The 25,976-nt window shown below is 40.3% G+C and overlaps 3 protein-coding genes across 5 annotated transcripts; 1 reads left to right on the plus strand and 2 right to left on the minus strand.

Moving 5' to 3' along the window:
* Positions 1-300: 300 nt before the first annotated feature.
* Positions 301-14,532, minus strand: LOC138593888 (X-ray repair cross-complementing protein 5-like). 2 transcript variants are annotated; one of them, XM_069664971.1, is made up of 13 exons: positions 14,440-14,532; positions 6,178-6,267; positions 5,819-5,931; positions 5,346-5,487; positions 4,919-5,170; positions 4,563-4,749; positions 4,200-4,386; positions 3,806-3,974; positions 2,183-2,344; positions 1,903-2,032; positions 1,508-1,608; positions 1,269-1,385; positions 301-594 (listed from the first exon to the last, which is right to left on the minus strand). In XM_069664971.1, exons 2-13 carry the CDS (start codon positions 6,248-6,250, stop codon positions 398-400), a joined length of 1,830 nt encoding a protein of 609 aa, XP_069521072.1. In that variant the 5' UTR covers positions 6,251-6,267; positions 14,440-14,532; the 3' UTR covers positions 301-397. The 2 variants fall into 2 exon arrangements, with proteins under 2 accessions (XP_069521072.1, XP_069521071.1); XM_069664970.1 differs by lacking the exon at positions 14,440-14,532 and adding an exon at positions 7,674-8,297.
* A 260-nt stretch (positions 14,533-14,792) lies between these two features.
* Positions 14,793-21,005, minus strand: xrcc6 (X-ray repair complementing defective repair in Chinese hamster cells 6). 2 transcript variants are annotated; one of them, XM_069664297.1, is made up of 13 exons: positions 20,953-21,005; positions 20,268-20,357; positions 19,916-20,028; positions 19,443-19,584; positions 19,037-19,288; positions 18,723-18,909; positions 18,339-18,525; positions 17,990-18,158; positions 16,935-17,096; positions 16,655-16,784; positions 16,269-16,369; positions 16,030-16,146; positions 14,793-15,360 (listed from the first exon to the last, which is right to left on the minus strand). In XM_069664297.1, the coding sequence occupies exons 2-13, from the start codon at positions 20,338-20,340 to the stop codon at positions 15,164-15,166; spliced, it is 1,830 nt and encodes a 609-aa protein (XP_069520398.1). In that variant the 5' UTR covers positions 20,341-20,357; positions 20,953-21,005; the 3' UTR covers positions 14,793-15,163. The 2 variants fall into 2 exon arrangements, with proteins under 2 accessions (XP_069520398.1, XP_069520399.1); XM_069664298.1 differs by having other exon boundaries at positions 20,941-20,964.
* A 185-nt stretch (positions 21,006-21,190) lies between these two features.
* On the plus strand, positions 21,191-24,985 carry desi1b (desumoylating isopeptidase 1b). The gene is made up of 6 exons (XM_069664509.1): positions 21,191-21,541; positions 21,679-21,700; positions 21,818-21,887; positions 22,063-22,172; positions 22,544-22,666; positions 22,763-24,985. The coding sequence occupies exons 1-6, from the start codon at positions 21,454-21,456 to the stop codon at positions 22,842-22,844; spliced, it is 495 nt and encodes a 164-aa protein (XP_069520610.1). The 5' UTR covers positions 21,191-21,453; the 3' UTR covers positions 22,845-24,985.
* Positions 24,986-25,976: the final 991 nt, after the last annotated feature.

Below are 25,976 nucleotides of genomic sequence, written 5' to 3' on the forward strand. Positions count from 1 at the left end.
GCAACAAAATTATTTTGTTTTATTAGTACAAATGCAAGATTTTTAACAAGGGTCATCACTAGTTACATTACTTTATTTTTCCATCCAAATAAACCAGTCTGTGGGTTTCTAATCAGTTAAAAAAGACATATTTTTTACAATCAAACATTATTAATGTTATTATTATTATTATTAAAGCTTCAGACATTAGCACTTAGCCGCACTGAGCCATGCTGCTTGTAAATAAAAAAATAAACACACATTTAACCCGGCCGGTCCCAAAATTGTGGTTGTGGAAAGTAAAGGTTTTTAAAGGTTTAAAGGTTTTTCCACACCTGGAAGTGCAACAACAGATAAACTGATCTGAACATGTTTGCCTTCTCAAAAAGGCACAGTGGGGTTTCTTTTTAAATCGTCATTAGCCCAGCTTGTCGATAAGCGCATCCATCAGCTCCTGCTTCTTGGTCCCAGTGGTCCGGACCCCGAGCTGCTTACAGGCCTCCTTCAACACGGGCACGGTCAGCTTTCCCAGGGTGCCGTTCTTTACATGGGCCTTCAGCTCGTCTTCTCCCACCTCTACTTTGGGCTTCTTCTCGGCTCCGCCTCCGGTGCCAGCTTAAAATAAATAAATGGAGAAAGATTCAGCACAAAGAGAAATCTGATTTTTACTGAAGCACAGCATCCAGTGATGGATTTCATCAGGTCTGATCGTTTACTCGATCAAACCGCAGCAGATGCAAAAACAACAAAGATGGAGTAAGCTCAGTTTCTCTAATGACTCCAGACACTAAGGCTGCACGATAAATTGTTTAACCATCGCAATTGTGATGAGCGCATGTGCAACACGTCAAGCTGCTACTTTATTGTTTCCTGGTGCAAAAGGAGTACTGGACATTTCTCGTTTTCCCATCACTAATCTACAACAAAAGTCTGTCTGATATAACTTTAGACATACCGTATAAGTAACGCATCTGCAGCCCACAAGTCTGTTTGTAGTCATTTTTAAAAAGAAACGTGTCGCTCCACCTGAACCCTCTCTACTTTTTCATGCGGGTGTCAGAGTCAAGACCAAAACCAAGAGTGATAAAAGTAGAAGGGTTTTGTTTTGTTAAAGGAAAATAGACTTAAAAGTCACAAATATTAAATAGGATGATTATTAACTGTATATATGTGCATTAAAACACACTAAAGTTATCTGGAGTAATTTCCTGTATTTTTTTATATCGCTGAACAAAGAATTATCGCAATGTCACTTTTTCCAGTATCGTGCAGTCCTACCAGACACTTGCCTGTTTTGCGTTTAGCTGCTGGTTTGCCCTCAGGGTTGTAGCCCTCAGGGTAGACCAGATCTTTAAATTCCTGAGCCAAAGGACCCAGATCGCGGTCAATCTGCTCCACCTTTGGCACTGAGGCAGAGAACAGAGAGACAGACAGTGTCAGAAAGTGTGAAAAGGACGGAACACCATGTGTTTTCCCAGCAATAAGAGGAAACATGGGATTTCTGAATGTTTGTTCGTCTGCGTCTTACTGATGAGGTCCTCTGTGTCCTCTGGAGCCACCATGTCCAGAGCCAGGGCCTCCAGGTTCCTGTAGTGCTGCTGAATGACTGGATTCTCAAAAGCATCACTCCTGCGTTACAAAGAACAAAACCTTGTCACGGAAAAAAGCAAGTGCATGAGATCGTTATGAGCAGATATCACACCTGGTAATATTGATTTTGTAACCAGAAAGAGTCAATAAAGTTGCAATAAATTAGTTTACTTTTTGTGGATTCTATAAATGCTCCCAGGAAAGAAATGCCTCTGAAGTGGCAAACACCAAAGACACTTACAATTTGATATAGCACCCTAGTTCATTTCTACAAAGCCCGTTAAGGCATCTCTAAACTTAGATCTCTATAAATCACGTAGCATGTGCAGGAACCTGTATTTGAAGCGCAGCTTGGACACGATCTCCTTCATCTTGTCCACCTGTATCTGTGAGGCTGATGGACTCTGCGGAAGATCCAGGGTCCGCAGATCGTCAGCGTACGGCAGGTAGATGGCGTTGAAACCTGATACAGGTAAGAGAGATGATCAAGCTTCGCTACAACACAATGACTCAAGACTATAATAAAGCTGCCTATCATGCATATTACCGTTAACTGAAAAGCCAAATATAGCGGCAGAACTTCTAAAAGGAGCTAAATTTTAGTGGTGTTTACCTGGTGGTGTTATCTGTACTTTCCCCTCGTCGACCTCCTCTCTCTGAGGCACCAGGGCAACAAATCGAGGCGGGTCGTTTTGGCGAGCGACGCACCGGCACAAAGCGAACACGTTTCTCTCGCTACATTTCGTCAACAAGGCAGAGAAGAGACAAGCGCTGCCTGAGGTGGAAAACACAGAAGAAATTAGAGCTGAGCCAACAGACATACTTTGTTGGTATTAATTCAGAGTGCTTGAATATACTTCTGAAAACACTGTCCAACAAGTTGCTAATTATAAAAGGCTCAATCAGTAAAAAAACATTGCCATTTAAAACTAAAATATTAGCATGTTTATTCAAAAACTACAGAGCCCCTCTGGTGACATTTGAGGGAAAAGAATAAAGCATGGCCACGAGATGACGCATGGCCACGAGATAGTAACGCGCGGCCACCAGATAGTAACGCGCGGCCACGAGATAATTCCACGAGGGTGGAGGTGCATTCAGACACAGACCAAGAGCAAATTGCACGGAGTAGAAACACGTTATGGTCGTGTTTGGTCTTGATTATCATTTATACAATATGCTTTGGGAATTGGACCTTGAGACAGAGCAGATAGCAGGAGCAATCCAAGGTGTTAATAATGGCAGCAATCGATTCTCAGTGAATTCGTATTAACAGCAGCTCATAACGATTCTAGAACACTAACTTCACACCGCAGGTTCCCACAGACGAGGCCTATGACCTGTTCTTAGTTCACAATTGACAGAGCAGTGAGGACACATTCAGGTGACGAGCGGATGCGGCGATATTGATGCGCGCTTAACCCACGTTGGAGCTATCAGACACAACGCGTGGCCGATAATTAAGTCATGTTTCTCTCATTTTTTCCCTCAAATGTCACCAGAGGGGCTCCGTAAAAAACAGATACATAAACAGTAAAATTTCAAATAACACCAAAATCTTTTCCCATGTTACAATGTCTTAAAGCCTAAGTGCTTGTTTTGTCTAACCAACAGCTAACAACCCAAATATATCCAGTCAATTATCCAAAGGGCCAATTAAGAGCAGCAAAATCTGAAAACTGAGATGCTCAAATTAAGTCATTTTTGGTATTTTTCTTTAAAAAATTAATTAAATGGTCAGTCTATTATAAAAATTAGGGATCGACCGATTATCGGCCACACGGCGGAGAGGAGAAAAAGTTCATTTCTTTGCTAATTTTATTTAACTTTGTTTTATTTACTTTATAAAACTTCAGGAAGTTGTTATTTATTTATTTTTACATTTTCAGTTAACTTTATAAGAGATGCTGCTGACCCTGGGAACTCCCGGCGCTTTTTGTTTGTTTGTTTAATAAACATATGCTTAAAGGCATTTAAACAAAGTTAAGTGTTGGAGTTTGTATTATTCACAATTTTGATGCCAATATTTTCACTTTTACTGTAAATGAATATCGGCTCCAAATATTGGTTATCGGCCTCCTTGACTACTAATAATCGGTATCGGCCCTGAAAAAACCATATCGGTCTATCTCTAATAAAAATAGTTTGTGTAAATAACCAAAGTGAAAACGGTGGTTTAGACATTTCTTACTCATAGTATTGAGTCGGTCAGACACAGACAGTCAAACAGCGCTACCTTTCACCTGCTCCTCATCAGGGTAGAGGAAGACAGCAGGTCGGATGTGGTGGTGACGTTTGAGCTTCTCCATTGGTTTAAATCCGATCAGAAACAGTCCGGGATCCTCAAACTTCTTGATGGCGTCCACCTCGTCTTTCTCCATCACTATCTGTTTCTTGCCATACGTCTACAGCAGACACACACAAACAGGCAAGAAGAAAAAACACCACCAACAAATTTACTAAATAAAATCACTGATATTACTCAAGTCAACATGATTCAGGTAATTTGCCATTCTAGTGGATAATGGCCTAAATTTAAAAAAAGGATTAGCTAGTTATTAATGAGTTATCTTAACAACTAACAGTACACACAACAGTTGAAAAAAATAATATATTTAGTTGTCTCCTACCTGGGCTTTCTTTATCTCACTGGTCAGCAGTAGGCTGCCAGTCTGGGTGTGGAAGGTCCGGATTTTGCGGCTGACCGTCTCGTTGGTTTCCCGGTAAAGAATGACGGGAGGTGGTTTCCGAGCTGACACAGCATTTGAATACATTCCCACTGCTACGTTCATGCCCTCACCAAGACACAGGTTTAACCTAAAGATGGCAGAGAGGGAATGATGGTGTGAAGGATAGGATAGAGTTGAGTGATTGAACACAAAGACTTAAATATATAGAAAAATAAAATGAAAAAGTGTCTAAACTGCAGTAAACAAGTGAGGAAGACAAACTTTTATTTTGCCGAAAATTGAGACCATGTCACTTATCTCTACCTTGCCCTTGCTCTCTTCTTCTGCTCCTTGGCATTCACCCTCTCCTGGAGGTCCACCAGTTTGTCACATGGCTCCAGCTGCAACTCCAACTCGCTCTCATCCTCAGGTGGACTTACGATGTCACGAAAGAAGGGAGCTACATTGAAGCCACCCGGTTTCATCAGATGCATTAAATCAATGATGACACCTATGAGAGAGTAGGAGATTTCAAAACTGCACCTGTATTATTGAACTGAATGTTGAAATAAGACTGCACTTTAGATTCTTTTTCATAATAAAGAAAAGTATAAACTGCCACCTTTGAGCTTTATCAAAAAGCAGTTTTACAGGCTTTAAAGAAAAATCTTCAGTCGTACCGGTCTCTTTGAGGTCACCGGCCTTAGTGCGAGCCTGTCGGTCCTTTGCATTGTCGCCCCTGTGTGGTTCATCCCTGCAGGTGAAGATCATGAGCCGCTTGTGTGAGAGGCGTAGCTTGATATCACTGTAGAGGTTAGCACAGCACCACAGGGCGTCGCCCAATGACGTCTCCCCGCTGCCCATTGTCTCTGCTGCTAGCTTGGCACCTATTTCACCCCGCAGAGCGTCCACTTCCTGCACACGCTTTGCTCCTGTGGAAAATAACAGATACATGTAAGAACATAGACAAGGAAAAAAACTAAAGATAAGGGGTGTAAGTAAACGTGCAGAAGACCAGTGCTATAAGACTTATAAGCGTTTGAAGCAGAAACAACAGCATTATAAATGAAGTGATCCCGTGTACGTTTTAAAAGTGCTGCTTCTTACCCGGTTCATCGAGGTCGTGGTACACGTAGACATGCTTGAATGAGTTCCTGGGATTTTTGCTGTGCTCTGTGCCGTAGAAAACCAAAGCCACCAGGTCCCTGTAACTGCTGATGATCTTACTGGTGTACACAGTGCGCACGACCTACAAAGGAAGATCACAGACACTTATACCCCTTTCCCACCTGAATTGTATCCTTTCCCACTAAGCAAAAAAGAGGTTTTTAATTTTCTCATACAATTTTTGTAAAAAAAATGATTCTTTATTCAAAATAAGTTTTTGTAATAAGGATGATTTCAGACAAAAAATGTGCCTATACGTGATATTTAAAATATCAGCTGGTTAAGATCCGCATAAATACCTTTATCAAACATTTTTAGTTGTTCCAGAACAAGATTGGCTGTTGCAAAAACAAAAGAAGCCGAACACAACAGAGACAAAGCAAAAGAGACGAGTGGAAAACTGGCCATGTTACCTGCATGGTCATGTCGAAGTTTGAGGGCTCCCCGTCTTCTCCTTTGATGAACATTTCCTTGGAGGCATCGACTAAGAAGACCAAACTGTCTCTCCCTGTGATCTTGTAATCTCCTGACAAATACAGAGAGCAGGTTTTTTGTTGTGCAACTTTAAAGCAGCAGGCAATATCTGATCTGAACACATTTTAAACTCATAAAGTGAAGTTTCTAACAGGAAACTGCAGGGCATGCAGTGCAATCAAAGCAAAGTTCCATAAATGGTGAAATGCAAAGTGATTTTGTTACTTGTAAGAGGGGAATAGTGGTCTAATGCATTATTTGCACTTCAGATAAAGTAATAAGGTGGCTTTAATCTTACCTCCTGATTGCTCTCCTTCATCTTGCTCTTCCTCATCATCCTCATTCCGGTAGTAGGCATTCCACTCTGCCATTTGTCCCGCTTATGGTCCTGTCAAAGGATTCAAATGTATATAAAGACACAACAACAGATCAAACAATGTTGCAACATTTGATATGTAAACTGTTGGTAAATGGCACACATATTGATATTTTTCTATGAAAGTCATTAACTGGATCATGTCCTAGCAGTGGGCCAAGGTGGTAGTTATACCCATTTTTAATGCCAAGGCATTCAAGTATGGATCATTATGAGCTGTGTTAGATTATGTCTTTATAACGAGGCTCAAAGGTGGACACTATTTACTGTCATGCCGTGCTCCTTCAAAACTTTCAGAAACTGCCTTGCAAAAAATATGCAAAATAAAGTGTGGCAGTTATTTAATATGAGAATAATAAAGTGAAGGACAAATCCACTCTCAAGGAATTGTTTACCTTTAGCTAGCTTAGCTTAGCTTGTAACTAGCCACTTTTCGTTTCAGTTGTATTTTTGCTGTAGCTTAGATTACAAATGCATCTTTCTACTAATGCTCACAAACTATATGTGTTGAGCTGAATCTCAGGAATGGGTCTAGAAGGACTACACTTCCCAGAGTGCACCAGCAGCAGCAAACCGGCTGCTTGTCACCTAATCAGTCATTGGCACTGATTTGGAGCACCTGAGGAGAAATGGAGGTCAGTCATTCAGACAAACTTCAGAGAGAACAAGCTCCAAGTTCACTCATTGCGGCATTGATTACATTGACTTTCTGTTGAATGAGTTTGCACTAAGATTACTTATCATTTTGAGTTTGAAAAATTAAAAGTATAAGATACAGAAGGATAATACAAAGTTAAAAATGTTAAAATTCTGTTAAATGTTAAAACTTGACTGAAAAAGTGGTTAATTCATGTATGTTTAATTAAATGTTTAAATTCATTTAAAATTCATTTAAAAATGTTTAATTAGACTTCCGGTTTGCAGAGGATGGAGTAGGTGCGTGGTTTTCTAGCTCCCGCTAACAACTTTTCATTTTCCATTTAAAACCCTATTTTTGTTCTTGCATCAACCTTTATCCGAGGCTAAATTTAAAACCGCAACATAGTACGGCACAAATATGTCCAAGTCCGGGAAACAAACGAAGAAAGAGTGCTCTACGGCTAGTGCTAGCACTAACGCTAGCTTAACAGCGGCATACATGTCAGACCTACTTGAACAGCACAGAGCAACACTAGCCTTGGACTTCAAGTCTTCGTTTGCAAATCTGGATACCAAGCTCGACCAGATTCAGGCCATAGTTTCAGGCCAGGTACAGCGTATCACCGATCTCGAATCGAACGCGGAGGAGGTCAGTCAACGTCTGGAGCAACTTGAAGCTACATGCACGTTGCTACAGGGAGACAACAAGTGGCTGAAATCTAAACTTTACGATTTAGAGGGAAGGAGCAGGAGACAGAACATTCGTATCGTAGGCTTACCGGAGTCTGTGGAGGGCACCCGCCCACGGTCTTTTTCTCCCAGCTTCTCCTCGGCATTTACTCCGGAGCTAGACAGAGCCCACCGCAGCCTTGCGCCCAAACCTGGACCTCAGGACCGACCACGTCCCGTCATTATTCGTTTTCACCGATTCCAGGTGAAAGATGTGGTGATGAGAGAGGCACGTAAACGCGGCGACCTGGCATATAATGGCCACAATCTCCGATTCTACGAGGACTTCACTGCAGATGTTTTGAAGCAACGGGCTGAATACAAGGATGTGATGGCTGAACTTTATAAAAAAGGGCTCCGACCGTCTCTCCTCTTCCCAGCGAAGCTGCGCGTTACTCTCCGGTGCGGCGAGAAGAAGTGGTTATCGTCTGTGTCTGAGGCTGTCCGCTTCATCGACAAGTCAAAAGAGAACTGCGGTCAAGCCAGCCGTGGTTCGCGTTTCCTTGGTCAAATCAGCCGCACCTTTTTTTTTCCAGTGCGCAAATGCACTAACATTTAAGGTAATCGTAATGAAACCGCTCTGAAGAGCTGCTGGTAGTGAATTTGGGGCAGACTGCGGTCTCACAAACAGATACTTTTACAGTAATTATTCCCGGTAATAAACTGAAGGTATCACGAAGGTATCCTTCCGGATTTCAAAGTAAAGGACGACGTGAGAAAAAAACAAAAAAACATTGTTTCCATAAGTAGTCCAAGATTCATATATATATATATATATATATATATATATATATATATATACATATATTCATATGTCAAAATCCTTAACAAAGAACAAGATTAAGTATATTTTGCCCAACTTTGATGTGGAATAAAAACCTTATTTTCCATAAGTAGTCCAAGATTCATGTACTGCTGAACTAAGTACTTCCTAGAGTACATGCATGAATAATAAGGAGTACTTTTACTGAGTACTTTTCGAGTAATACTCAGTCAACATCCTTAACAGAAAGCAAGAATAAGGTTGCTTCACCCAACTTTGATGTGGAATAACAACCTTATTTTCCACAAGTAGTCCATGATACATATACTGCTGAACTTAGTATTTCCTAGACTATTTGTATAACAACTATGAAGTACTTTTACTGAGTTCTTTTCGAGTAATACTTTGTCAACATCCTTAACAGAAAGCAAGAATAAGGTTGCTTCACCCAACTACTCGAAAAGTACTCAGTAAAAGTACTCCTTATTATTCAGGCAAGTACTCTAGGAAGTACTTAGTTCAGCAGTATATGAATCTTGGACTACTTATGGAAAATAAGGTTTTTATTCCACATCAAAGTTGGGCAAAATATACTTAATCCTGTTCTCTGTTAAGGATTTTGACAAAGTATTACTCGAAAAGTACTCAGTAAAAGTACTCCTTATTATTCATGCAAGTACTCTAGGAAGTACTTAAATCAGCAGTATAGGAATCTTGGACTACTTATGGAAACAATGTTTTTTTGTTTTTTTCTCACGTCGTCCTTTACTTTGAAATCCGGAAGGATACCTTCGTGATACCTTCAGTTTATTACCCGGAATAATTACTGTAAAAGTATCGTATGTTTCATGGGTCTGATTGTGAGACCGCAGTCTGCCCCAAATTAACTACAAGCAGCTCTTCAGAGCGGTTTCATTACGATTACCGTAAATGTTAGTGCATTTGCGCACTGGAAAAAAAGGTGCGGCTGATTTGACCAAGGAAACGCGAACCACGGCTGGCTTGACCGCAGTAAAAGACTGCTCATCCACTCCGCCATAATCTGACATCCAAGGGCTCACGACTAGTCATTCCAGCCTTATTATGATGCTCAATCCGACTTCTGTGAGTAAACATCTTCGGACTTTAGTCCTGTCCATCTACCGTTTCCGTGGACTACTCTGACACATGCCGTCTCTATATAATATAGCGGGCTGGGCTCTTTGTTATGTTAGATTTTACTTGACACATATTATCTTTAATTTCTACATGTTAAAGCAATACGTTCCAATAGTTGAAGAATAATACGGATGACCAGATAATGTGACTCTGAATAATGTTTTCCCGAGGAGTCAAGTTAAAGAGACAATGTTAAGGTGAAGAAGCAGACTTAAATTGTGCTTTACTGATGTTGCTCACATCTATCATGTCTATCTCACATTTCCCCGTTGTTTGACTCTGACCAGTGGCGTTTGGGGAGATGTTGGACAGGGCAGTTTTTTCACTTTAATGTTAAGGGTAAAGCGAGGGGCGCAGCTATCCTTATTGATAGAAATATTCCCTTTGAGCCTTCTAAAGTTATATCGGACAAAAACGGACGCTTTATAATTGTCTCAGGCAAAGTTTGTCATAAGTCAGTGACGCTAGCTAATGTGTACGCTCCAAATATTGATGATGTACAGTTTATGAAGAATTTCTTTTCTCAACTACCTGATCTTAATTCTCATTCTCTAATTCTTGGCGGAGATTTTAATTGTTTTTTGGATGCTGCGCTAGATCGTTCCTCCCCTAAACCTACAACTTTGAGCAAGTCTGCAGGTTATATAAAATCATTTCTTTCGGACTTCAGCCTCTCCAATCCCTGGCGTTTTTTATATCCCTCGGGAAGGGAATACTCTTTCTTTTCTCATGTCCACCACACTTACACCCGGATTGATTATTTTTTCTTAGACAACTCTTTAATCTCAACCCTCAAATCCTGCAGTCATCAGAGTATTATTATTTCAGACCACGCACCTCTTGTTCTTACATTGGATTTTCTAGACTTTGAGCAAGTAAGAAAGCACTGGAGACTGGACCAGTTGCTGCTCGCGGATGAGACATTTTTAACACGCATCTCTTCTCACATTAAAACATTTCTTGACATTAATAAAACTCCAGGTATGTCCAATAAAACAATTTGGGTGGCCATGAAAGCATATCTTAGAGGTGAAATTATATCATTTGCAGCATATAAAAGGAAGCTTTCAAAACAAAAACAAACTGAAATTGCTAATACAATTTTAAACATTGATAAACAATACGCAAATTCACCCTCTCCTGAACTATATAAGGAGCGTTTGAAACTCCAGACAGAATTGAACCTTCTTTTAACTCGCCAAGTCAAAGGCCAATTACTTCGGAGTAGAAGTAACTTTTATGAGCATGGTGAGAAGTTAGGCAAACTCTTAGCTAATCAACTGCGTGGTATGAGAGCAAAGCAGCTTATAGCTGGAGTACGGAAAGATGATGGGGGTGTAACATCTGATCAGAAAGCAATTAATGAGAAGTTTAGAGTCTTTTACTCAAATCTGTATAGTTCAGACTGTACAGCAGGTGTAAATGTCATGGAAAACTTCTTCAGTAATTTGGATTTACCATCCCTTTGCCAAGATTTGAGGAATAATCTGCAAGCACCTATCACCCAAGAGGAAATTGCTGTGGCAATATCTTCAATGCAATCAGGCAAATCTCCTGGCCCTGATGGGCTCCCTTCAGATTTTTTCAAGAAGTTTTCTGCTGAGCTGACTCCATTTCTATGCTTAGTGTTCTCTGATTCATTCGACTCAGGTGCACTCCCTCCTTCATTCAACCAGGCCTGTATCTCCCTTTTGTTGAAGAAAGATAAAGACCCGCTAAATTGTGCTTCTTATAGATCAATATCATTATAAAATACAGATGTAAAGATCCTGGCCAAAGTCCTAGCTCATAGGTTGGAGGACACCCTCCCCTCCATTGTATCCCCCGACCAAACTGGGTTTATAAAAAATCGCCATTCATTTTACAATATCCGCCGTCTGTTTAACATTTTATATTCCCCAAAGCACGGTGAGTCAGAATGCCTTCTCTCTGTCGATGCTGAAAAAGCATTCGCATATTAACAAATAGCCATTACTCAAAGTATTTCAATCTACACCGAGGGACTCGACAGGGTTGCCCTTTGAGCCCACTCCTCTTCGCTATTGCCATAGAGCCGCTCGCGGTAGCTATCCATAATAATAGGAAAATACAGGGAATATATAGGGGGGGTATCGAGCACAAGGTCTCGCTCTACGCAGACGATTTACTCCTATATGTATCAAAACCAGCTACGTCCCTATCAGAAGCCCTCACCCTTTTTGAGCTTTTCAGTCAGTTTTTGGGATATAAACTTAACTTAAATAAAAGCAAACTTTTTCCAATTAACAAGGAAGCCCTTAAACTTAACTACACAAATCTTCTATTTAAGGTTGTTACAGATAATTTCAAATATCTTGGCATTTGAATTACTAGAGAATTTAAACATTTATTCAAATCTAATTTTCTAAGTTTATTTGATCAAGCTAAAGCGATTCTATCTAAATGGTCCCCCCTATTGTCTCTTATCGGAAGAATAAATTCAATAAAAATGACATTGCTTCCAAAATTCTTGTATCTTTTCCAGTGCCTCCCCATTCTCATTCCTAAATCCTTTTTTAAAGCTCTTGACTCTTTAATCACATCCTACATTTGGAATGAAAACATCCTCAATTACGTAAGGCATTCCTTCAAAGGCCTAAGCAGGCTGGAGGAATGGCTCTACCTAATTTCCAATATTATTATTGGGCAGCAAATATCCGCTGTTTGATATGCTGGATGTACTTTCACCTTGAACCCTGTTGTCCTGTTTGGGTAACAATGGAGGTTTGTGCTAGTGGTCCAATATCTTTACCTGCCCTATTGGGTGCTGCCCTTCCACTAGCCTCGGACATTCCCAACAGTAATCCCGTGGCAAAACAGACTTTGCGCATCTGGACCCAATTCAGAAAACATTTTGGATTGCAGACTATTTCACTTCCAAGTCCTATCGCAGGCAACCACCTCTTTGTTCCTTCAATGGCTGACGGTGCATTTAAGATTTGACACAAAAAAGGCCTGAAATGCCTTGCTGATCTTTTCATTGATAATCACTTTGCCTGTTTTTCTCAACTGAGGGAAACCTTTGGTATTGACAGCACTCATTTCTTTAGATTCTTACAAGTGAGACATTACGGACAGGGTTTAATACCACGCTTCCCTCATAAACCTCCAGCCAACCAGGTTGATATATTTCTCTCTGTCAACCCAACATCAAAAGGTATTATGTCTAACCTCTATAACCTTATTTTAAAGTTGCACTGCCCCTCAATGGATGCTATTAGATCAGCTTGGGAACAGGACTTAGATTCTACTTTTACAGATCACACATGGAATCAATCCTTAACCGCATACATTCTTCTTCTATGTGTACATGCTCTTTTACAATTTAAAGTTGTTCATCGCATCCATACATCCAAAACTAAACTAGTTTGAATGTACCCGGACGTTGACCCCACTTGCGATAAATGTAGAGGCGCACCTGGCTCACTTCTGCACATGTATTGGTCATGTCCTGCTTTAGTTACATTTTGGACATTATTCTTCCTAACTATCTCAGAAATCCTAAAGCATCAATTTGAACCAAATCCTTTGACTGTGATCTTTGGCATATCTTTAGATTTGGACTTGCCGAAAGCGAAACTGAATGTGTTGGCCTTCACGTCTTTGCTGGCTCGGCGGGCCATCTTACTTAAGTGGAAGGATTCTGCTCCTCCCTCCCACTCACACTGGATTAGAGACACAATGACTTGCTTGAACTTAGAGAAAATCCGTTATACTACCCAGGGAGCAGAAAATAAATTTTACAAAGTATGGCGCCCCTTCTTGACATTTTTTGAGAAACCCACTACAGTCATCTCTGAGTAGCGTCTTATTTCATTTTTTATTTTATTATGTATTTTCTTATTTTTCCTTTTCGTTTTCCTCTTTATAATTTTTGCTTGTGGTTAATTTAGTTATTATTATTATTATTATTATTATTGTTATTTATTTATCTAATTTTCTTGGGCTGGGCGGAGGGATGGGGGCGGGATACACTCTACATCCTACTCATTTACCTGATACTTAAATATTACAGCTTGCTTTTTCAGTCACTATGAAGAACTTAAGTCTCTTTGTATGGTTGTCTATAAAGTTAACTGTACCACCATTTTATAATTCAGAACATGTCTTCTGTGATAAGTTGTTTTGTTTCGGTGTCTGATTTGTGTGATGTTTTGTGACATGGATGAGTGGTGTTGTTATATGGGTGAAGAAAGGAAAAAATATTTCATTGTACACTTTACATGTTCTTCATTGCTGGCTATCAATAAAAAGACCTTTTGAAAGAAAAATGTTTAATTAAAATGTTAACTTTGTTTCTCTGTCTTTAAAGGTTTACAACCAACTGAGAAAGCCAAAAGAAAAAAAGAAAAGTGATTGAGTTGGAAATTTGAGTTGTCCTTGTGTCCTTTGGAAGCTGAACAAGAGTGGGACTTGACAATAAGAACTAAACTCATTAAAACAATCATCCGATACATACTAAGTTAAGGAATGAACATACACACACACACACACTCACGTTTCTGCTCAGTAGCCACAAGTCCAGGCAAGTTTCAATGGCTGGCGCGCTCCGGCGCGTGAACAAGCATGGTTAAATCCTTACACTTCCACTTTTCGTTTATTGGTTAATCCGTTTGTTACGAAGTTCATGAACGAAATAAGACAATCGAAACTAGGAACAACACCCTGATTAAATCTGAAAATACAGCAAATAAGTAGTGTAGTAGCCTAGATAACGTTTACACAACAGGTCACATTCAACTCAGACCAAGAGAAGTCAGTTTCAAGAGGGTAAACCAACCAGAAATCCTGCTTTGGACTCAAGACATACAATAGAAAGCAGTTATAAAACCATTATTAACTACTTTAACTCCAGAATATTTCATAAGCCCCATTACCTGCTGTGTAGTCAGATTATCCTCAAGCAGAAATGCCATGTACTTTCAACCAAATCTGACCAAACACACACGAGCTTTGAGTTGTGTGAGATCCCTTCTTCCTGCTGTTAAGCAGAAATGTTTTCCTGTACAGGCCTGCCCTCAAGAGGAACACTGCTCTTTATTCTGCTGAGTGGTAAAACAATGCAGTATGAAGGTCCAGGTATACTGATAATGCTGTAGTCTTTCCTATGAGTCTCACATTGGAGGGACACACCTTTTTCTCTGCTACAAGAAGAACTGGAAATGCTGCTTAAGATGTGCGGTATACTGACTCATGCGGTTATTAAAATAGAACAGAGTAGAAGCACGGCAACAAAATTATTTTGTTTTATTAGTACAAATGCAAGATTTTTAACAAGGGTCATCACTAGTTACATTACTTTATGTTTCCATCCAAATAAACCAGTCTGGTTTTCTAATCAGTAAAAAATGACAAATTTTTACATTCAAACATTATTAATGTTACGTGGGAAGCTTTAAACATTAGCACTTAGCCGCACTGAGCCATGCTGCTTGTTAAAAAAAGCAAATAAACACACGTTTAACCCGGCCGGTCCCAAAATTGTGGTTGTGGAAAGTGTTTAAAGGTTTTTCCACACCTGGAAGTGCAACAACAGATAAACTGATCTGAACATGTTTGCCTTCTCAAAAAGGCACAGTGGGGTTTCTTTTTAAATCGTCATTAGCCCAGCTTGTCGATAAGCGCATCCATCAGCTCCTGCTTCTTGGTCCCAGTGGTCCGGACCCCGAGCTGCTTACAGGCCTCCTTCAACACGGGCACGGTCAGCTTTCCCAGAGTGCCGTTCTTCACATGGGCCTTCAGCTCGTCTTCTCCCACCTCTACTTTGGGCTTCTTCTCAGCTCCGCCTCCGGTGCCAGCTTAAAATAAATAAATGGAGAAAGATTCAGCACAAAGAAATATCTGATTTTTATATAATAAAATAAAGATAATGTCAGTGTGATGATCGAGGCAGGCTTTTAGTTATGCGTGGCAGCTTTTCAGTGTGTGTATTGTTATCAGCGGCACCTCATCATGGTGCTGGTTAACGCTGTGGCTACATATACAGACTGGTAATGGAGCAGACATGCCACGGAGTATTTACTTTTAGCGGCTAGAACTGGCTCTGTGTGTTGACAGGAAGTAAGAGACGGTGAGCTTCGGTTTCCAAAAAGAAACCGTCACTGAGCTGGTCACGCTGATTACACAAACATTTGAACACCGTTAGAAACGGTAGATGACATACCGTATAAGTAATGCAGCCCACAAGTCTGTTTGCAGTCATATTTAAAAAGAAACGTGTCGCTCCACCTGAACCCTCTCTACTTTTTCATGCGGGTGTCAGAGTCAAGACCAAAACCAAGAGTGATAAAAGTAGAAGGGTTTTGTTTTGTTAGAGGAAAATACACTTTAAAGTCACAAATATTAAATAGGATGATTGTTAACTGTATGTAAAAGTTATCTGGAATAATTTCCTGTATTTTTTTATTCGCTAAACAAAGAATTATTGCAATTTTTTCCAGTATCGTGCAGTCCTAGCAGACACTTGCCTGTTTTGCGTTTAGCTGCTGGTTTGCCCTCAGGGTTGTAGCCCTCAGGGTAGACCAGATCTTTAAATTCCTGAGCCAAATGACCCAGACGGCGGTCCATCTGCTCCACCTTTGGCACTGAGGCAGAGAACAGAGAGACAGACAGTGTCAGAAAGTGTGAAAAGGATGGAACACGATGTGTTTTCTCAGCAATAAGAGGAAACATGGGATTTCTGAATGTTTGTTCGTCTGCGTCTTACTGATGAGGTCCTCTGTGTCCTCTGGAGCCACCATGTCCAGAGCCAGGGCCTCCAGGTTCCTGTAGTGCTGCTGGATGACTGGATTCTCAAAAGCATCACTCCTGCGTTACAAAGAACAAAACCTTGTCACGGAAAAAAGCAAGTGCATGAGATCGTTATGAGCAGATATCACACCTGGTAATATTGATTTTGTAACCAGAAAGAGTCAATAAAGTTGCAATAAATTAGTTTACTTTTTGTGGATTCTATAAATGCTCCCAAGAAAGAAATGCCTCTGAAGTGGCAAAGACTCTTACAATTTGATATAGCACCCGTTCATTTCTACAAAGCCCGTTAAGGCATCTCTAAACTTAGATCTCTATAAATCACGTAGCATGTGCAGGAACCTGTATTTGAAGCGCAGCTTGGACACGATCTCCTTCATCTTGTCCACCTGTATCTGTGAGGCTGATGGACTCTGCGGAAGATCCAGAGTCCGCAGATCGTCAGCGTACGGCAGGTAGATGGCGTTGAAACCTGATACAGGTAAGAGAGATGATCAAGCTTCTGTACAACACAATGACTCAAGACTATAATAAAGCTGCCTATCATGCATATTACCGTTAACTGAAAAGCCAAATATAGCAGCAGAACTTCTAAAAGGAGCTACATTATAGTGGTGTTTACCTGGTGGTGTTATCTGTACTTTCCCCTCGTCGACCTCCTCTCTCTGAGGCACCAGGGCAACAAATCGAGGCGGGTAGTTTCGGCGAGCGACGCACCGGCACAAAGCGAACACGTTTCTCTCGCTACATTTCGTCAACAAGGCAGAGAAGAGACAAGCGCTGCCTGAGGTGGAAAACACAGAAGAAATTAGAGCTGAGCCAACAGACATACTTTGCTGGTATTAATTCAGAGTGCTTGAATATACTTCTGATAACACTGTCCAACAAGTTGCTAATTATAAAAGGCTCAACAGTAAAAAAAATTCTGTTTAAAAAAAAATATTACTACAGAGCGCCTCTGGTGACATTTGAGGGAAAAAAATTATGCATGGCCACGAGATGACACATGGCCACGAGATAATAATGAGTGGCCACAAGATAGTAACGTGCGGCCACGAGATAGTAACGTGCGGCCACCAGATAGTAACGCGCGGCCACAAGATAATTCCACAAGGGTGGAGGTGCATTCAGACACAGACCAAGAGCAAATTGCACGGAGTAGAAACACGTTATGGTCGTGTTTGGTCTTGATTATCATTTATACAATATGTTTTGGGAATTGGACCTTGAGACAGAGCAGATAGCAGGAGCAATTGATGCGCAATCCATGGTGTTAATAGTGGCCGCAATCGCCATTTTTTTTCAATTTTTTTCCCTCAAATGTCACCAGAGGGGCTCCGTAAAAAACAGATACATAAATGGTAAAATTTCAAATAACACCAAAATCTTTTCCCTTGTTACAATGTCTTAAAGCCTAAGTGCTTGTTTTGTCTAACCAACAGCCAACAACCCAAATATATCCAGTCAATTATCCAAAGGGTCAATTAAGAGCAGCAAAATCTGAAAACTGAGATGCTCAAATTAAGTCATTTTTGGTATTTTTCTTTAAAAAATTAATTAAATGGTCGGTCTATTATAAAAATAGTTTGGGTAAATAACCAGAGTGAAAACGGTGGTTTACACATTTCTTACTCATAGTATTAAGTCGGTCACACACAGACAGTCAAACAGCGCTACCTTTCACCTGCTCCTCCTCAGGGTAGAGGAAGACAGCAGGTCGGATGTGGTGGTGACGTTTGAGCTTCTCCATTGGTTTAAATCCGATCAGAAACAGTCCGGGATCCTCAAACTTCTTGATGGCGTCCACCTCGTCTTTCTCCATCACTATCTGTTTCTTGCCATACGTCTACAGCAGACACACACAAACAGGCAAGAAGAAAAAACCCCACCAACAAATTTACTTAATAAAATCACTGATATTTTTATATTTAAAAAAAGATGAATTAGCTAGTTATTAATGAGTTTTCTTAACAACTAACAGTAGACACAACAGTTGAACCATATAATATATTTAGTTGTCTCCTACCTGGGCTTTCTTTATCTCACTGGGCAGCAGTAGGCTGCCAGTCTGGGTGTGGAAGGTCCGGGTTTTGCTGCGGACTGGCTCGTTGGTTTCCCGGTTAAGTCTGACGGGAGGTGGTTTCCGAGCTGACACAGCATTTGCATACATTCCCACTGCTACGTTCATGCCCTCGCCGAGACACAGGTTGAACCTGGCAGAGAGGGAATGATGGTGTGAAGGATAGGAGAGAGTTGAGCGGTTGAAAACATAACAAAAGAAAAAAAACAATAACACAAAGACTTAAATAAATAAAAAAATAAAATGAAAAAGTGTCTAAACTGCAGTAAACAAATGAGAAAGACAAACTTTTATTTTGCCGAAAATTGAGACCATGCCACTTATCTCTACCTTGACAAGGCTCTCTTCTTCTGCTCCTTGGCGTTCACCCTCTTCTGGAGGTCCACCAGTTTGTCACACGGCTCCAGCTGCAGCCCCAACTCGCTCTCATCCTCAGGTGGACTTACGATGTCACGAAAGAAGGGAGCTACATCGAAGCCACCCGGTTTCCTCAGATGCATTAAATCAATGATGACACCTATGAGAGAGTAGGAGATTTCAAAACTTTAGAGTCTTTTTCATAATAAAGAAAAGTATAAACTGCCACCTTTGAGCTTTATCAAAAAGCAGTTTTACAGGCTTTAAAGAAAAACCTTCAGTCGTACCGGTCTCTTTGAGGTCACTGGCCTTAGTGCGAGCCTGTCGGTCCTTTGCATTGTCGCCCCTGTGTGGTTCATCCCTGCAGGTGAAGATCATGAGCCGCTTGTGTGAGAGGCGTAGCTTGATATCACTGTAGAGGTTAGCACAGCACCACAGGGCGTCGCCCAATGACGTCTCCCCGCTGCCCATTGTCTCTGCTGCTAGCTTGGCACCTATTTCCCCCCGCAGAGCGTCCACTTCCTGCACACGCTTGGCTCCTGTGGAAAATAACAGATACATGTAAGAACATAGACAAGGAAAAAAACTAAAGATAAGGGGTGTAAGTAAACGTGCAGAAGACCAGTGCCCTTATAAGCGTTTGAAGCAGAAACAACAGCATTATAAATCAAGTGATCCCGTGCTGCTTCTTACCCGGTTCATCGAGGTCGTGGTACACGTAGACATGCTTGAATGAGTTCCTGGGATTTTTGCTGTGCTCTGTGCCGTAGAAAACCAAAGCCACCAGGTCCCTGTAACTGCTGATGATCTTACTGGTGTACACAGTGCGCACGACCTACAAAGGAAGATCACAGACACTTATACCCCTTTCCCACCTGAATTGTATCCTTTCCCACTAAGCAAAAAAGAGGTTTTTAATTTTCTCATACAATTTTTGTAAAAAAAATGATTCTTTATTCAAAATAAGTTTTTGTAATAAGGATGATTTCAGACAAAAAATGTGCCTATACGTGATATTTAAAATATCAGCTGGTTAAGATCCGCATAAATACCTTTATCAAACATTTTTAGTTGTTCCAGAACAAGATTGGCTGTTGCAAAAACATAAGAAGCCGAACACAATAGAGACAAAGCAAAAGAGACGAGTGGAAAACTGGCCATGTTACCTGCATGGTCATGTCGAAGTTTGAGGGCTCCCCGTCTTCTCCTTTGATGAACATTTCCTTGGAGGCATCGACTAAGAAGACCAAACTGTCTCTCCCTGTGATCTTGTAATCTCCTGACAAATACAGAGAGCAGGATTTTTTTGTTGTGCAACTTTAAAACAGCAGGCAATATCTGATCTGAACACATTTTAAACTCATAAAGTGAAGTTTCTAACAGGAAACTGCAGGGCATGCAGTGCAATTCCATAAATGGTGAAATGCAAAGTGAAATTTTGTTACTTGTAAGAGGGGAATAGTGGTCTAATGCATTATTTGCACTTCAGATAAAGTAATAAGGTGGCTTTAATCTTACCTCCTGATTGCTCTCCTTCATCTTGCTCTTCCTCATCATCCTCATTCCGGTAGTAGGCATTCCACTCTGCCATTTGTCCCGCTTATGGTCCTGTCAAAGGATTCAAATGTATATAAAGACACAACAACAGATCAAACAATGTTGCAACATTTGATATGTAAACTGTTGGTAAATGGCACACATATTGATATTTTTCTATGAAAGTCATTAACTGGATCATGTCCTAGCAGTGGGCCAAGGTGGTAGTTATACCCATTTTTAATGCCAAGGCATTCAAGTATGGATCATTATGAGCTGTGTTAGATTATGTCTTTATAACTAGGCTCAAAGGTGGACACTATTTACTGTCATGCTCCTTCAAAACTTTCAGAAACTACCTTGCAAATATGCAAAATAAGGTGTGACAGTTATTAAATATGAGAATAATTAAGTGAAGTCCAAATCCACTCTCAGTTTCAACTTTCCCCATCTTTCAAAACAGTCTTTGCTTTATCAAGGATTGTTTACCTTTAGCTAGCTTAGCTTAGCTTGTAACTAGCCACTGTTCGTTTCAGTTGTATTTTTGCTGTAGCTTAGATTACAAATGCATCTTTCTACTAATGCTCACAAACTATAAGAACTAAACTCATTAAAACAATCACCCGAGACATAATAAGTTAAGGAATGAACATACACACACACTCACGTTTCTGCTCAGTAGCCACAAGTCCAGGCAAGTTTCAATGGCTGGCGCGCTCCGGCGCGTGAACGAGCACGCTAAAAACTGTACGGAACGTCTCCTCGTCTATTGGACACCTCTCCGCCAATCAAACATACTGGCCAATCAGAGTGAAGTAGGCGGGATAAGATAGTAGAGAGGCTCGACACCGGAAAAGGGTTCCCCCTCCATGAGAATGCACTTTTTTGACAGCCGTGTTGTTGTTTGCAGTTTGACAGTGACAAAGCACGAGCTGTCAGCACTCGGCTACCTCTGGGGAATTAGTTTAACTACTTTTTAAAATCACTTTTCGTTTAAGATAGTCTGTTTCCTATTTTTTATCCGCTAAAGTTAAACGATAAACTTTTTGATAAAGTTTTATTTGTTAGCCGCCGGTAAATTAGCTAGCCAGTCAGTTCTCAGTGGAAGTGAGTCAGCTTGTATGGTAGCTGCACTTGTTATTTTAAAGAAATCCTTTTGTGTGTTATCATGGACCAAACTGTCTGTTACCCAGTGAAACTCTACATTTACGACCTGTCCAGAGGCATGGCCCGCCAGCTGAGCCCTCTCATGCTAGGTGAGTACCTGTCAGGATACCAGCTAACTTTATGAAGCCGCAGACTGTCCAATCTGGCACAGAGATGAAATTTTTTTCTGCCAACTTGTTGCACAGATAAGTTAATTCTGATTAAATTTATTGTTTTATCATCTCAGGGAAGCAGCTTGATGGGATATGGTGAGTGCAGCTTCTTATATTAAGCTTATGTTGTAGAAGTCTTCTCTTCTTGTCATCTGTAGTCAGTCACTTTAATTTGCTTGGTTTTGTTGAGTAAGAAGTTGATGTGTCTCATAGGCACACTGGGATTGTGGTCCATGGAGAGGAGTTCTTCTTCTCAGGTTCAGGAATCAACAGTTGTCCACCTGTAAGAAACAAATTTATCCCCTTCTGAAATACAAAACATTATTTTAACCCTTTGCTTTTTTAAATTACTGTAGAGTTAAATGAAAATAATTAGAAAGGAATGGATCAAGAAAAATCTGTCATAGGTTTTGGAACAAGTTATCCACTGAGGTGTGTATGCGTGTGTGGTATCCTAGAGCGGGACCGTCTTGGGTGATCCTTTATCCATAGTGAACCTGGGCTCCACTGAGGTGACTCCAGACATCTTTACAGAGCATCTGAACTCATTGTCAGAGTCCACATACAGGTAAAGGCTCAGGCTCTGGTGGTCAGGGGTCACTTTTGCCACTGCAGGTCTTTCACTAGGAATACACATGTTTATTAGCTTACTACCACATAATTTGTATATAGGTGACAACTTATATTTTTACATCTGTAAGATATAAAAAAGTAATATCCCCTGTTAGCAATACATATTTTATGTCAACATTATCTTGAACGCACTTCATTTTCAGTCATTTAAGTTTCTTAACTGTCCATCAAAATGTCTTTATCTTCTATTTTCCTGCCACTCACCCGCCCATCTCCACCCTGTCTTTTCTCTTTGATGTGTATCTGAGTTGATGTCTCCATCATGTCACTTTCTCTCCCTCTGTTTCTTCTCCTCCTGCCGCACAGAGGTGACAAGTACAACCTGCTGGAGCACAACTGCAACACTTTCAGCAACGAGGTGGCTCAGTTCCTCACGGGCAAAAAGATCCCGTCCTACATCACTGACCTTCCAGCTGAAATACTTGCCACGTGAGTCCACAGATTACTCGCTCACATAAAGTTTAGGCATCAATTAGTACTCTTGATTTCAGTGTAACTGTACTCTTTACTGTGTTTCCTCTTTAGGCCTTTTGGTGCAGCTCTCCATCCCTTACTGGGTGCCGTCATCGTAAATCCTGGAGGCAACAACGTCACTGGACAGCCATAGACGATGCTCCTGCACTTTACTTCAAGGGTTCAGAAAGAGAGGAGGACCTTGGACATCAGCAGCATGCCATACCTTGATTACATCTCTCTTAAAGAATATACATACTCATCCTTTTTAAGGGGCCTTATTATGACAGAGTGTAGTTTAATGCCTCTTATAAGGTGCCAAGTTTCCATCCTAACTTCTCGTCTTTGTGGTAAAGTTTTTGTTCGTTGTGCACATCTGGGCCTCTGAGTTGAGAGCCTCTCCTCATGTTCAGGGATGCTGTTTATTATAATTGATCACAATTCTAATAAGTTAATGCTGTATTATCTATTATTAACGCTTCATTTTCTATTATTAATGCGTGTTAAAGATACTTTTATTGTCCTGAAGGCTACAAACTCCTAGGGGGGAATCACTAAGAATGAATTGCAGTCGCTGATAGCACCATAAATTGCGCATCATTTGCACCCTCTATCTGCTCCGTCTCAAGGTCTGATTCACAAAGCAGATTGCACTGATGATATTCAAGCACAAACACGTCCATAAAGTTTCACAGATCCGTGCAGTTTGCTTTTGTTTTGTGTCTGATTGTGGAGAGAAGCTTCATTTTTTTTAAACGAGCACGCAACAGCAACTCAGCAAAGTGTTCCCGTGTGCCGGGGCTGTGCGAGGTTCAACCCGGGCACACGGGAACACTTTGTCCACATGTGTGGAGCCGTTATGCGCAACGGGGATTATTATGTGGTCTCTCGCATAATAATGTGGTGATTGGTCTCTGAATTATCAAGATTGTTTTTACAGACATTTTTTGATCACACAAAAAGTGGATTGTCGTCGAGATCATTGGAAACTCAGAGCGTGACAGACCTTATAAAACTGCGCCACAGTTCCCACCAGCTCTCTGCAGGCAGTAATATTTTCACTCCAACTGCGCGGTGCTGTTAGTGCTGGCGTTTGTGAATTAGGTGCTTTTTGCCACGAGGCTCATTTACATAGAAAGGGGCCAAATTTGCCCTGAATGTCTGCATAATGATTTATTTAAATACGCACCGAAGCACAGAGATGCTGTTTGCTCTGCAGCGTACTTTGGGGCGCATTCAACCCTCTGCGTGTGCGTCAGGAATGGTTTTTTTTGTGTCATTTGCACAGCTTTAGTGGGTGCAAAAGTTGCGCAATCCTTTAGTGTATTCCTCCCTAAATGTTTTACTTAAATACCTACATTTTTGTTTAATATGTATCAAAAAACAAATAGTAATATTTGTCTACCCATTCTCTAATTATTCTTCTTCTGAACATGTCATTATCTGTTTAATTTGTATTCAGGTCATTATTATGTTAGGAATCACGGTTAGGAAAAGTTAAGCTCTCACTCACTCGGTTTTTCTTGCCATTTTGCAAATGCATTTTAACCAAACCTCCGAGAGCTGTCTTAGTGTACTGACATTAAACCTCTAAGATGCTTCATTCAGGAACCTCTAACGACCACTTAGCATTGATTTTTCTAAATACAGGACCAATCATTTTTTACATCAGCAGCTTCACCTGCCTAGATTTAGAATGTGCTCAGTTTGAAGGACAGGCTGTTGCACATTGAGCAACTGTGTCTGATATAACTGAATATTTTGTACAGTTTGTATTTACTGCATTACCGCAGGGTCATTACTCCCTCCTTGAAGAAAATATATTGCTGATGCTCTCAGTGTTTTTATTCTCCTGTCTTATCGTAATATATTATACTTATTGTTAGTATTGTTTATTCTAAAGCTATTATACCTACTTTATTATGCTTAAAGGGTGTCTGTGGGTAGTTAAAGAATGATTAGATTGACTGAAATGTAATTGCACATACATGCCACTAAAGTGACTTACATAGCTTATAAATTGGATTGTCTAAATTCATTTTATTCATTCTTTTGCACTGAAATGAATCAGTCACGAAAGGCCTGATTGATGATTCTAATCGAGCTGTTTCTAGATAAGCTTAACTCCCTTTAAATGACCTTTATTACTGACTTGAGGAGAGAAATCTATAGAAAGTTTAATGAATTATTTATACAAACTGTGGTCTTCAAGGTCTTAATAAAACTGTCTGTACTTTGACACCCTGCACTTTGTTATATGTGACGTTTGAAACTTTACTTAAGTTGTATAATAAAAAAACCCTTTAAATCTTGAAATCGTTGCACTGTGAACTGTTTTATGTTAAAACTGCTGCATCAGTGTTTTATATTGTAAGGATTTACAAGTGATCTGACAGGACATCTGGCTTATATTTCAACACGACAATTATAACTGCTTTGGAAATGTAGTATAAAAAATAGCCACAGGGTGACACTACAGGCTCGCTACAACGGCTGCTCCTGGTTCATGTCACAACACATCAGAGCAATGCATAAGACCTAAATGTGATTACATTACAATTCTCCCATTGAAGGGTGAATTGATGGTTACTGGGACACGGTTTTGATTGTCGCTGCTTCAGTTCCCAGTCGGGGATGCACTGCAGGAATGTACTGTCTACTACTACTGTCAGAGAGAAGAGAAGCTGCTGTGGCCGACAGCGAAACAGCATCTGTGCTCTCATTCTCCTGTCAGTGCATAACTAGTACTTTTGGATTTTATCCCCATCAATAACACACACTATTTACTAATAAAAATATGAAGCAAAAGTTGTCAAAAGATCTAATTATGATGTTTTTCTAATTCTGGTAAATTGATCTAACAGACAACTGTAATGAAGTTAATTGGTTTTATCCGATCAATTTGCTTCGACGGACTAAATGAAATCAAAAGGTCCAATAACTGTGATACAAACACAAAGCTTCACATTAGTTTTAAGAATCTTTAATATTTCATCTTTAAAAGTGGCATCATTTGCTAAACAATCCTCTGCAAAGAACATTTCTAGAACATTTTGTGTATAAATAAGTTGTTTTGTTGTAATAAGAAGTACAGTTACATACACTATATACACTTTTTTGCTCCGTGCTGTTTCTCACAGCAATACAACCTCCGTTTACTCCCCTATCATATTTGTATTTATACATTTTTATAGCTTTGTTCTCTTCTTTGTAACACATACACTGTAAGATAATAACCTGCGAATGTTCCTTGTGCCCATGAGGGATAAATTCCTGTCTTTCACCC

The sequence above is a fragment of the Semicossyphus pulcher genome, unplaced genomic scaffold, assembly GCF_022749685.1.
Source record: "Semicossyphus pulcher isolate SPU_LCO1_2020_fin unplaced genomic scaffold, fSemPul1.0.p SCAF_16, whole genome shotgun sequence".
Taxonomy (NCBI): Eukaryota; Metazoa; Chordata; class Actinopteri; order Labriformes; family Labridae; genus Semicossyphus; species Semicossyphus pulcher.

Excerpts from the sequence above, each read along its gene's own strand:
- xrcc6 (XM_069664297.1), bottom strand. The coding sequence starts at position 20,340 with ATGGCAGAGTGGAATGCCTACTACCGGAATGAGGATGATGAGGAAGAG. Across the intron at positions 19,585-19,915 it reads ACTTCGACATGACCATGCAG|GTCGTGCGCACTGTGTACAC; the intron begins GTAACATGGCCA and ends CTTCCTTTGTAG. Across the intron at positions 19,289-19,442 it reads CCACGACCTCGATGAACCGG|GAGCCAAGCGTGTGCAGGAA; the intron begins GTAAGAAGCAGC and ends TATTTTCCACAG.
- LOC138593888 (XM_069664971.1), bottom strand. The coding sequence starts at position 6,250 with ATGGCAGAGTGGAATGCCTACTACCGGAATGAGGATGATGAGGAAGAG. Across the intron at positions 5,932-6,177 it reads TGAAGGAGAGCAATCAGGAG|GAGATTACAAGATCACAGGG; the intron begins GTAAGATTAAAG and ends TGTATTTGTCAG. Across the intron at positions 2,345-3,805 it reads TGATGAGGAGCAGGTGAAAG|GCAGCGCTTGTCTCTTCTCT; the intron begins GTAGCGCTGTTT and ends TTTCCACCTCAG.
- desi1b (XM_069664509.1), top strand. The coding sequence starts at position 21,454 with ATGGACCAAACTGTCTGTTACCCAGTGAAACTCTACATTTACGACCTG. Across the intron at positions 21,542-21,678 it reads GCTGAGCCCTCTCATGCTAG|GGAAGCAGCTTGATGGGATA; the intron begins GTGAGTACCTGT and ends TTATCATCTCAG. Across the intron at positions 21,701-21,817 it reads AAGCAGCTTGATGGGATATG|GCACACTGGGATTGTGGTCC; the intron begins GTGAGTGCAGCT and ends TGTGTCTCATAG.